This window comes from Saccostrea cucullata, unplaced genomic scaffold (assembly GCF_032062105.1).
Source record: "Saccostrea cucullata isolate Sc308-1 unplaced genomic scaffold, CSIRO_AGI_Scuc_v1 ctg461, whole genome shotgun sequence".
NCBI classification, from domain to species: domain Eukaryota; kingdom Metazoa; phylum Mollusca; class Bivalvia; order Ostreida; family Ostreidae; genus Saccostrea; species Saccostrea cuccullata.
Window position 1 is genome coordinate 67,805 of NW_026927825.1, and position 13,081 is coordinate 80,885.

The following is a 13,081-nucleotide window of genomic DNA, read 5'->3' on the forward strand; positions in this document are numbered from 1 at the left end:
CGAAATGTGGATATAGCGATAAAAAAGTTTAAACTACAAACGAAAATTAAGGCCTGTGCTGAAACGGATAAGGACTTTTAATAAATTTGAATACCTTTCATACCTTTTGTCTTTAAATGAAGAGATCTTTACTATATTGGCTTATAACTTCCTTTTACTCAAGTTATCAGCAATTATTTTGAGGAATTAAAGAACGACCAATGAAGAATGTCTTTAACAAAATATCACAATAAAGTCGAGGTGCCTATTTTCAGTAGCCATTTCAAGAAATAAATGTTGTTGACTAAAATCTTCAGTTTTGTTCAGTTTTCACAGAAGAATTATATCTTAATAAATTTGAAATGTCCCCAAAATGACATTATGATTTACCTTACAGATTCATGGTGCCGTCCAAATGAACGAGCAGATATTGTGTTCATTATGGAGGAATCTTATAGCACAGGAGAGATGATAGTCCCAAGTGAGTGGAACTATCAGAAAGAAATGCTGGCTAAATTTGTGAATGAAATGTACATAGATCCTGACAACGGAATCCGTGTGGGGGCAGTAACTTACAACACAGGAGCAAAGGTACGCTTCAACCTTGTGGAATACACAACCAAATCAGACATTATGAACGGCATCTTGGGCATTCCAACAGACAGAAGAAAGACAATGTATGAAAATGACACTGACTACTCAGAAAAAGGTCTAGACAAAGCTTTTGTTTCTGTATTTTTGCCAGGTGAAGGAGATAGACCAGACGCCCCTAACTACTATATATACACAAGTGATTATATATTTCCCGATGATGACCCGTATAGTAAGGGACTTGATATCAGGGTGGATGGAGATAATTATATTTGGGCGATTGGTGTCAAGTTAGCGCAAACCCAAAGTATACTTTCACAGTCCGTGGGATCGGATGGAAAATATTACACTGGATCCAGCTTTCAGGCTCTGAACACGGTTGAGCATGCTCAGAAATTGTGGGAGTTATTTAGCGGATGTCCACTTGTTGATCCAGCCATTGGAAAATATTGTAAGTGAGAAAATTAACGAGGGCATTGTAGGGCATATATACACCTGTAAACTTTCGTGAACAGTGACATATAGTGTAGATCGATTTATTGATTTCTCTTTCTTTTTCTTTATATTGCACAAACTTATCCTTAGAATAGAATGGTAAACTAGTGCCTATGACATTTAAAAAAAGAAGAGAATTAATAGTTACGAAGTATATGGAGTGAAACATATGGAGATAACGAACAGTATTCAAGACATAAAACTCCATAAACAATACAAAATAGGAGCAGAGCAAACATGGACCCCCAAAACATCAGAGGTGCCAAGGGGGGAGTGAGCATCCCTTGCCGACCGGTCACACCCGCGTGTGCTCCTTGTCACGACCGGGAAATGGAAAAATCCGTCGACAAATGAGTTTGTCTATTATGGTCTTACAATTAGTATGAAAAACGTCAGTCGGCATTTTATTTTAATGATAAATTGTATCTGCGACAATGCAATTGTATCGATCATAGAATTTAACAAATGATGATTTTAAACGAGACTGCTGATATTCTTGTTTCATAAACTTGTTTGTCAATAGTTTACCCCGTTTTAAAAAGTGTTCATACATAGAACATAGTCTTTCGTATCGAATCAACTAAGAGATATAAACACCGTATGCAGGTGGTGAAGGTGTATTGCTGCATAAAATAAGTAAGGGAATAACGATTGAAAAGTCATCTCGTTTGTCATAAAGCTTGGTTGTAGATAATTATCAACGTCTTTTTCAAGTCAAATATCTAAATAAATATGAAGCAGATGAACTCATCGGGATATATCATATCGATATAAGAATTGAAATAACCATCTTTAATTAACAATACGTCGTTGATATACCTAAATGTCGAGTTGATTCATTATACTTTGAAAGCTGCTATAATCCGACACTTGTGCAATTCGTAATAAGTGCATTCCGACCTTAAATTTATTTTCAATTTTACTATTTTCCATGTTCTTTACACTGTGCAATTCCATACCCTCTCTATCCCGAATCAAAATTCTTCTCCTACTGTATCTCGGATTAGATAGGTTTCACTGTATATTTACTTTCATTTATTTTCGTTTTTTTAATATACACCAAACATTTTTTTTTTTCCTTAATCAAAACATAATAAAATGATACTCTCAGAAACATCATTTTACACTAGTTATGAAACATATGGAGATAACGAATAATATTCAAGATCAAAAGTCCATAAAACAGTACAAAATAGGAGCAGAGCAAACAAGGAGCTCCAACACAACAGAGATGGGATCAGGTGCCATGGAGGAGTGAACAACCCCTATCGCTGGTCACACCCGCCGTGTGCTCCTTGTCATGAACGGGAATAACGGAAAAATCTGTCGTCAGTTTAGTGTATTAATAATGGACTAACAATTAGTAAGAAAAACGTCAGTCAGCAATTGACTCAATGATAAATTGTATTTGCTGACAAGGTCCTAGCTTGTGTCGACCATAGAACTTACGAAATGATGAGTTAAACGAGACCTCTGAAACTCTTGTTTCATCAACTTGTTTGTCAATAATTTACCTGAACCATGCAATTTACCTCGTTTTAGAAATTGTTCATACGTAGAGCATGTTTTTGCGTATCGATTCAACTGAGATATATAAACTCCGTATGGAGGTGATGAAGGTATATTGCTTCAAATGACACAGAGAAGGCTCATTTTTTATTCATTTGATATTATTCTTTTAATATTTCAGATTGTTTTTCGGTGCCACTTTTATACTTTGAGGATCCGGCTGTTGCTACACCGACTACAGAGACGTGCGAAGAGGACGAAGGTCAGACAGCTAATCTTAATTAACTATTAATTACTTGAAATCTTAATTAATTATAAATAACATATAATCTTATTCATATTTGTTAACAGTTTTTTTACATTCAATTACAAAGAAAAGTTTTTGGGTTTTGGTCTTTTTTGTACGGTTAAAACACCAATTCATTTTATAAATCTAAATAATACGAGGGCTGTTCAATAAATAACGTCCTCGGTGCTTGGAAAGAAACAGAAAACGCTTTTCAATAATTTAGTCTTAATGATATCCCTTGGATATTCTCTTTTAATTAAAATACATGTCCATAACATTTTTATCCAATTTCTGATTACTTTTAGAACACATTTTTGAGTATGGCCCTTCGTATATTGGAATATGACAGATCCTATGATTTCCTGTACTTGTTTCTTCTTTCTAACAGGTGTTTTTTTCAAGTTTGGAAAATTAAACAAGTCAAAGGGGGAAAGGTCTGGCGAATAGTGTTGGTGTGAAAAAAAAAATTACTAGTAACTTTTTGTTATCCCCAAAACTCCTTTACTCTTCATGGCGTGTGGGTTTGGACGCTTTCATGAAGAAAGATTTTAATGTAGTGGATTCCTGATTCTGGTTCCTTCCTCTCATAAACCTTTCGATCTTTTTGCAAAAATATTGAATTCTAGACTTCTCCAGAAATTGAACTGCCTCCCCGAATAAGAATTTGAACAACATGACCACTAATATCTAAGAAAATGGCATATAAAATAGTCTTTGTTCTCTTGCAATTCTTTGCTCTTCTAAGACCTTTGCTGTTTTTGTCAAGTACATCTTATTGTAAATTTGTTTTGAGGATTTAAAGCAATGGATTCAAGTTTCATTATCTATTTGAATTTCAGACAAACGTGGATAACTAATTTTTGATTTTTTAAAATAATGGTTTAGATATTCTTACACGCTGTCGTTTTCATTCATTTTTCAAAACAAATTGTGACCATTTAGTACTAAGCCTTTTTACTGTCAAATGTTTCTTTAAAACGGTGTGAACTTTCCCCAAAATGATGCCTGTCAAATCTGCGATGTGTCTTAAAGTCAATCAAACGTCATCAGTGATAATTTGTTGACTTTTGGCAAACAATACATTGGTTGTTGTACGTCCTTGTCGCCAAGGACGGTACCCAAATTTGATGCCCATTATATCATTTTTGTTCATTGAAATCCACCTATTCATGTATCTTTAAAACATTAGTTGCTGTAAAATTCCACATATTTCATTGAATATTCCTTTTGGGATTCTTATCAAGTTTTACAGCAACTTTACCGAGGCGTTTAATTTCACTCTAGTTTACTGATTCTTTACCATTCATTTTTAATGCAGTGTCTCGAATAGCCCTTGCTTTCCAGCTTCTCACAATAAAACTACACATGTGTGATGAAAAGTGGTCACACAAATTACCATCAATTCCTTAAAGATTCAGTATTAGAGAAAGACAAGATTAATGTCATATGATTTCTATGTTGTATGTCAAAGAGGTCAGGGCATTATTTATTGAACAGCCAGTAAAGTACTCGCGAATATATAGCTGGATAAATATTACAAAAAAACTTGAAATCAAGATATACAACCACTCCAAAACAAGTAATGAAACAGAGGAAAAGACCTAGCATTGATGTGGATGATTTTCATCATTCCTGTGTTTAGTTTTTAACACCATGAAGAACTTTTATAATTGTTGCTTAACTCTATACTTATTTCCTTTATATTGTACATTACTACATGTAAGTTCATTGGGAAAAACTGGTCCAATAGACAGTACTTGTTAGAGACCGGTTTTTCCCCAATCAACGTTCTTTATTTTATATTTGAATTGTCAAGAGACACATGACAAGGCTTGTGTCTATGGCCAAATAAGAATAAGGAAAGAGATTTATAATTCTAGATAAAGCGATTAAGTTCGAGCACTGGCTATTATATCGTTGCCTTTACAGGGATGATGTTCCTGCTACAGGACCCCTTATTTGAGATAAATTGTTGTGGAATAATATCAGCCTGGGAGTTTTATCCTTGTAAAGCAGGAATCGTCCAGTTTATGGTTTGGTCCCTTAAATCAGGAACAACATATGAACTCAAAGCTATACAGGAAGTGGAGGTTTTAGGTGAGTGAAAATAAGATTTGTAGAATGGAGGAACTTTTTATGCAAAATTCTGCATTAAGTATTTTCAAAATCTTACTGATTGTTTTAATATTGATTTTGCAAAGAGGTATTCATTATTTGTTGTTCAAATCTTGAGCACGTAGTACTCAATATAACATTTGAAAACATACACGTAGATTGTCATTCTGACTTTGATAAACGCATTCCACGACTTCTTCTGTTTTAGATACCGATCTTGGAAAATCTTTGAATTACACTGTTCCTGAAGAAGAACGCATTGCGATAGTGGCAGGGGATAGGATCGGATGGCATGTTTTTTTCACATTTTTTTTTCACAAAGATTTTTAACATACAAGTACTAATTTAAGATGAAAGTTTGTGTATGACTTAACAATATAGTACAATTCTTATAATTAATCATCATTTTATTTTACAGGCGCTCGAAAACGAAGAACATCATATCGTACCAGGCCTGTGATTATTTGACCGATAGATACTGCCCACAGAACACATATAGAACACAGCTCATTGAAGACCCTTATGAATACATGCAATTTGATTGGTCAGAACAGTTTCCAAATTCAACGGCAGTCGAAAAATTAATAAATCGTGGATACACTCTCAAAATCTACGCTAATAATAGTAAGAAACATATATAGTGGCTTTATTTTAATAAATTTCATAAAAAAAATTCAAACGCAGCATATTCCAGTCATCAGATTATGATATACACGGTTGAAGAAAAAAGTTTGCGAACATAGTGATTTACAGAGAAAAATATATTTTAGTTTGAAGAATGGTATATGCTTGAGCAAATTGTTATCCATGATTTTTAAGTATGCAGAAAAGGTTCATTTGCTAACATTTTGAAAATATGAAAAAAACAAAAAACTTACTTTGCGGGTATAGGATACGAGGAACAACCCCGCGATATGCGGGATATTGCACGAAATGATATTGTTCGTAGTTCAACACGTTTAACATCGTTGAATACAAATATCTTGACTTTTTTAAAGCATCATCTTTATATGATTGAATAAATAATTTAAACTGCTATTGACGTTTATAAGTAGTGCTAGAATGGTACAGTTTATAATTTAAAACGTTCAGTATAAAAAATTCTGTATGTAAATATTTATCTGTGGAAGAATCATCATATAAAAATTAACACGTATTAAACAATAATAATGGCAATTATAGCTTATTGTTCCTTTCATTACTTATTTTCGTTTCATTAAAAACGGTTTTAAGTAGTGCTGTGCGATATTACCGGTTAACCGGTGTATCCCGATTTTTTTCTTCACAATACGTATCGCGGTATTTTTTTGTGAATACCGGTTGGGGTTCGATATGCTATAAATTGTTATAAAAAGAGTTATTTGCCCTTTTCAAGGTAAAATATGGCGGCAAGCGACGTGAAGTGTGGTCAGAAACGAGAGACATATCTCTGTCGGAAACGAAGAGACAACTGTTACATGAAAGCCCTTCATGTTAAAGCCTAATCTGAATATTACAACTTTATTTGTCAAGTTGTGCCACAAAAAACTTGGCTTGCCACTTGCGCCGACACAACGCGACTAGGAGGTTGCAATATCAACTCGAAAAACATGTAATTTGAGTTTGTGTTTTCATTTGACATTGACAAAAAGCAAAATTTATTTTAAAAAATTATATTGTGATATATTGCAATACAAAATATAATATTGCAATATATCGCGATACGATTTTTCAGTCGCGATACCCAGCTCTAGTTTTAAGTAAATTATTCAGAATTTAATCAGAGAATTTTTTATAAAATGTTTGTAGATACGGTGATCTCTTTCGAGGAATCATTTTACCTGACATCAGCGGCTGACCATTGGCCGATAGGAACCAGTTTCGCTTCCTTTGCTGTCCTGGGACAGGACTACAAGGAGAACGTGACATATTCCTGGGTCTCCAAGAACAATTACATAGATCTGAATGAATCATTCAGTATGATCTTCCTTAAATATTTTTTAAACTCATACAAATATGAACTTAAATTTATGTGAGGGGAAATGTTTTCCTTCATGCGACTATAAGGTTGCAAATAGTAAAGATTAGGAAAAATGATAACGATGACCTCTTACATGTATCGGTGTAGTGTTTACAAATGCTTTGTTTGATTTGACAGAATCTGCGACTAAAACTAAAAGAATTTTTTTTTCAACACAAAAGTAAATCTGCGTACATCTTTTTTACTTTAGGTTTTACACAGGTAGGGAAACAGCTGGAACCTTCGGAGAGTCCTCAAGGAATGGCCGGGTACCTAGCAACCTTGAGAGTGGTTGATACTTGCAGAAATACTGCCACAACCACCTTTAGTGTGGAAACTTTCAATGGCGTAAGTTAATCTCAGAAAGATTATCGCCTACATATGGTAATGTATAGGCAGGGGATGCTCACGCCCCTATGGCACCTGATTCCAACTCTGAGGCCCTTTTATACTCTACTCCCAACTTGTGTTGTATTAATGGACTTTGAGCATAAATGCAGTCCTTTATCTTTTTATATTTCCATTTCCAATTGTTTTCTCTATGATAAACACTACAAAAGTGAATCTTGTTAATTTCATGGTAATACCCTGTGGTATGTATATTTCTCTATTACTGAAAGGTCAGGTGTCAACCTGCATGTATATCACTGGCGTATAAATCTGCTAAAGAAAAAATAGATGTTTTGTTTAATTGTTTACTACGTAATTTGATATGATATATCTTTTTAACAAACAAAATAAATAATGAATTATCTTCGGCTCGAAAGCAAGTCACTAGCGCAACGCTGTCCACTATCACCGAGGCCTCGCGAGACCGAGAACTCCACTTCCTGGTAAACAGCCACGTGGAGAAATTGACATTGCCACATGGATCTGCACGTACTCCATCATCTGATACTGACATCGTCCCTTAGTCATTACCACCCAACTTCTTACGCAACTCAACTTCTTCTGTTATTTTAACATCCATACAAATCGGTTTCCTGACCATGCTGACCAACTCCCGTTTCATCAACTGCAACATTGCATTCAATATGGCGGCGGAGAAGTGACATAGTGCTTATACCGTATAGCGGGTTATTTTAGCGGGGTGCTAATTTTAGCTTATTTTGGCGTTTTGATGATAGCCCGCTAAAATTTTAATCGCTAAAAATAGTCAATACTCATCTAAGTGTTAATCTGCAAACCGCTGAAACTCTGTGTCAGCTAAAATAAATACGCCAAAATTATTGGCATACGTTTGAGCTCGCATAACGCCAAATTTTACACCCGCCAAGAAAACCCGCTATACGGTATATGTTCGTGCTTCCGACAACCTAAATCTAGGTCACATATATAATTAAAGTTAACAAGATCACTTTGATCATAATTTAAAATTCTTTTGTTGTTTATTTGATAAATGTTGATATTTGACTACGGTAACTAAATAATCAATAAATTTGTTTCGTGTTTTTTGGGACTATTTTTTTTTTATAGTAAAATTTGACGTCATGGGGCCTTGTGCATTTCAAATCTACTCAATTAGACGGTATTTCGATTTATTTTAAGATGGTTATTTCAAGTAAAAATGGAAATATAAGGAATCACTGTCTAGTTTTGAGAGTATGCCAGGGACATCAACAATAGTGGGAAACATGGGATAATTTTAGCATAACGGGCGAAGCCCGTTATGCTTAAATTACCCCCATGTTTCCCACTATTGTTGATGTCCCTGACATACTCTCAAAACTAGACAGTGATTCCTTAATTAAATGAAATGTTATGTGTGGGGTTTTAAAAAAATTGTTTAATTAGTGTATATAATTTCCAAAATAAGAATAAAAATTTAACCTTTTTTATATCAATGAGATGGTCCACTTATTGTTTTTTATACTGAATTGATACGAGAACAAAAATGATTAAGTGGATTTATTAAGCTTGAATTAGTATTTGCAAATAAATATCGTATAAATGTTTTATAATACCCCGGTAAAATATTTTTACCACATGGGCTCAAAAAATGTTTGAAATAAAAGAATATTTGTTGATATTTCAGCCACCGATTATAACGAATTTTCCAAGAGAAATATCAGTGCTGGAAACTCAGGGAGGAAGTGCCGAGGTTTATAAGGTGGCAGTGTTTGACCCCACGGTGCCGCCTGACCCTGTATGTTGTACACTGGAAAGTGTCCGACCTCAGACAGCTAATTTTGAAATTAAACTTATCAATGGGACGCAGTTTATATTATTTACACAAGAAAAACCTATATTTGCCTATAGGGACGTTAATTCTTATATGTTAACTGTGTGTTGTGAGGACGGATATGGCACGGTGAAGGGAATTCTGAAGATTGACGTGTTAGAGGTCAAAGAAAATGAAATATATACACCTCCTTGTAAGTAAAATCAAATTTCTAAATACTTGTATGTCAAGGTGTCATATCTAAGAATTCAAGTACGTTATGCAAAATATTGAAATTAACATCAATTTGATAAAACTAATTATTTAAGTATTGATGAGGAACATTTAACAATAATTATAATGTAAAATGGTCAGTGTTGGTACATGATTTGATCGCTTCACATCATAATTCTGACAAACGAATGACACAATTTTCTTGAAAAGGACATTTCTTTCAGAAAGAGATATACATGTAAATCTTCAAGGCACATGCATATTTTTAACATCAAGTCTTTTCTACACTGTAATTGCATTAATATACCACTTTATTTTAGCGGTATGGTTCTTTAAACTTATCTTTTGCTTTCCAGCTTGGTTCATGACGTCGATTATCGCCAGTCTTCTCCCCATTACAGTCATGTTCGTATGCGCCTGTGTTCTGCTCATCGAGTCTTTTTTTCTGGTGAAGCAAGGTGTGAATGGATGATGGTTGTTCATGAAATGTGAAACTGTGAGAAAAATGAAAATACATTTCATTATATTTCACAATTGTTCATGAAATATAAAGTTGTGAAAAAAAAAGATATTTCATTTTATTTCACAATTTTATATATGGAATAATATTGCAATATGATACATGATTTACAGTATGATATACTGAGTTTTACAATATGACATTACAAAGTAACAATGTGATGCTGTATGTAGTACGGGGTATTAAGGAATGAGGTTATAATATGTTGTAAATAACTAGTTATAAGCCAAGCTTAAACCATTTATCGATTAGTATCAACCAAATAATGAATGATTATAATGTCACTGTTAAATTGATCAAGAAAAAACTTTTTTATATTCTTTACTAGCTTATTTTGTACTATTTTGTATATTGTAAAATAGTTACAATGGAAATGAAAACACAATTATTTCTGTTTACAAGATTTTTTACAAAATTTAAAGAAGTTTTAAATGTAAAGGATTTAAACTTATTAGCTGAATTAACGCAAATTCTTTTACAATGTTGTTGTAATAATAATGTACTCTGCAATTCAGAACGTTGACTCGATACAATGTTTATCCAATCGAACAGGACATAAAAACACAACAATGTGTGAAGCAGCAGTTTTAAATTTGAATATTTTATTAAAGAAAGACAATTATGGAATACTAACAATCAATCTTTATGACTGTCGATACCACACACAAGAGCATGTTTAATTCATGTACATGTACAAACAATTTCTAAAAGACAGTTGGCTACTGGTAAAAAAAAAATGTGGAAGAAAAAGCTTATCCAAAATCTTTCTGAAGACAAATTCTATGGTCGATACATTAGCGATTTTGAAAATAACATCAAATTCCATAATTAATTATCAAATCCTTATTCTCATTCTTAATTACTACGTTTTTTGAGAACATGTCAAAGAGGACATGAAGGGTAGGACTGGTTGGCAGGGGGTTGATAATTCCTCTTTTAATATTTTAAGAGGTCCGTGTTTGCTCTGCTAAAAAATTACACTATTTAAAATAAAGTGAACTTTTGTGCATTAGAACTTTTCGCTATCTTCATATTATACAAATTTTTTGTATTAAAAATTGTAGACACGATACATAACTGTGTTTAATTGATACTTTTAACCAACATACCAAGATGAAGAACGTGTCGACTTGCAACCATGTAATAATGAATTAAATATATAATATATGTATGTCAATTTGTACTTAGAGTAGTCACAAAGTTAATGTTGATTATCTCAATATTCATTGTTGCTTAATTAACTTATAACTTGCCCCAACTCTTCTCTCAATTTTCGCCTTAGAGATACGTGCTTATTTTAAGGTAAATTCTTGTCTATTATATAATAAATATAAATTGGGATAAACCAAAAGCTAGTACTTAATCGATAACATAGGATAAAAATAGAGAAAGAAAGATTAAGTGCATGGACAATGAAAAAAATTGTATGAATAATATATTTTAGCAATTGTATGCATAATTTGTGATAGTTGCTAACAAGATAATTAAGGTTTAAATCAATAAAGGATATGGAGATAACGAACAGTATTCAATATCAAATTCCATAAAACAATACAAAATAGGAGCAGAGCAAACACGGACCTCCGAAACATCAGAGGTGGGATCAGGTGCCATCGAGGAGTGAGCATCCCCTGCTGACCGGTCACACCCGCCGTGTGCTCCTTGTCATGATCGGGACATAACGGAAAAATCCGTCGTCAATTCAGTGTACAAATAATGGACTAATAATTAGTATGAAAAACGTCAGTCAGCATTTGACTCAACGATAAATTGTATTTGCTGACAATGTCATTGTATCGATCATCGAACTTACGAAATGATGACTTTGAACGAGACTGCTGATTTGATGAGGACAACTAAGTAAACAATCGGAGTGTATGCTGTTATTATCTTGGAATATAAACAAAGAAAAGTTCTGAAGGAAGTCAAACTAAAATTCAAAGTTCACCTTGTAGACTTTTGAGAGAGATCTTCGACACTAAATTAGGGATGTAGATGCGCTTTCGCTACGATTCCGGCTGTTCAGTTTTATGCAAAGGAAAATAGATTCTTCACTCTTCCACAGACCATAATAGATTACTGTCAGTGTTCTAAGAAAATCTTCATATTTGTTCCATTTTTTACACATGAGTAGAATTTTACGGCAGATTGAATATTTAAACATTCAATAGCCAATGGCTTTGTTTACCAGCTTGTTTTACAAGTTGAGAAATGTATACCCATGACTCTCATCTGTATAATAGATAGAAAAGGACATAATTAGGCATCTGTCAGGTACCTTGTGTTAAATAAACTGAACGGTAAATTAAAAGTTTAGCTCTTTGATATAATAGAAAACTGCTTCTTCAATAAAAAAGGAACTCGGAAATTTTCACTTTTTATGGCTGGTCATCAGCAAAGATTTTTAAAAGCACTCTGATACTACATATAAGTACTCTGATGATGAAAACATACGACTTTTCAACTTTATACACAACCATTCCACACGATAAATTAAAGTCCAGGCTTTCTGATATAATGGACAGCTGCTTTTTTAAAAAATAAAAATAGAACTCGTAAATTCATTTACCTTGTCATTGGTCATTTGCAAAATTATTTTGTTAAAAACATTCTGCTTGTACACACAAGTACTCTAAAGTTGACATCTGATTGACAATATCTATGTGTTTTTTGGAGACCAGGTATTTTATTTTATATTTTACTTGAAAAAGGCATTAATGGTAATCTAACAACCAAGCTATATGATAAACGTGATGACTTTAACTTTAGAATCGTCAACTTCCCTTACTTATTCAGCATAATACGTTCATCACCTGCATATGGAGTTGATTCGATACAAAAGAGCATGTTCTACGTATGAACAATTTCTGAAACGAGGTAAATTTTTGACAACCAAGATGATGAAACAAGAACATCAGCAGTCTCGTTTGAAGTCATCATTTTGTAAGTTCTATGGTCGATACAATGACCTTGTCAGCATATACAATTTATCATTGAGTCAAATGCTGAACGAAGTTTTTTATACCTATTGTTAGTCAATTATTTATACACTGAATTGATGACAGATTCTTCTTTTAGCCTTTAACTCGACATTCAGAAAAATCCGCGACGTTTTATTTATAAATATTTACATTCAGTGTAATTTTCCTTATGAAATCCATTAGAAATCCACGACGTTCAAATTTCTAT

General features: G+C 33.3%; 1 protein-coding gene across 1 annotated transcript; it reads left to right on the plus strand.

Annotated features, from left to right (window-relative positions):
• Positions 1–360: 360 nt before the first annotated feature.
• On the plus strand, positions 361–10,216 carry LOC134275572 (uncharacterized). Its single transcript, XM_062757840.1, has 9 exons — positions 361–1,021; positions 2,756–2,836; positions 4,793–4,960; positions 5,187–5,268; positions 5,397–5,602; positions 6,767–6,934; positions 7,189–7,325; positions 9,013–9,352; positions 9,729–10,216. Exons 1-9 carry the CDS (start codon positions 361–363, stop codon positions 9,842–9,844), a joined length of 1,959 nt encoding a protein of 652 aa, XP_062613824.1. The 3' UTR covers positions 9,845–10,216.
• Positions 10,217–13,081: the final 2,865 nt, after the last annotated feature.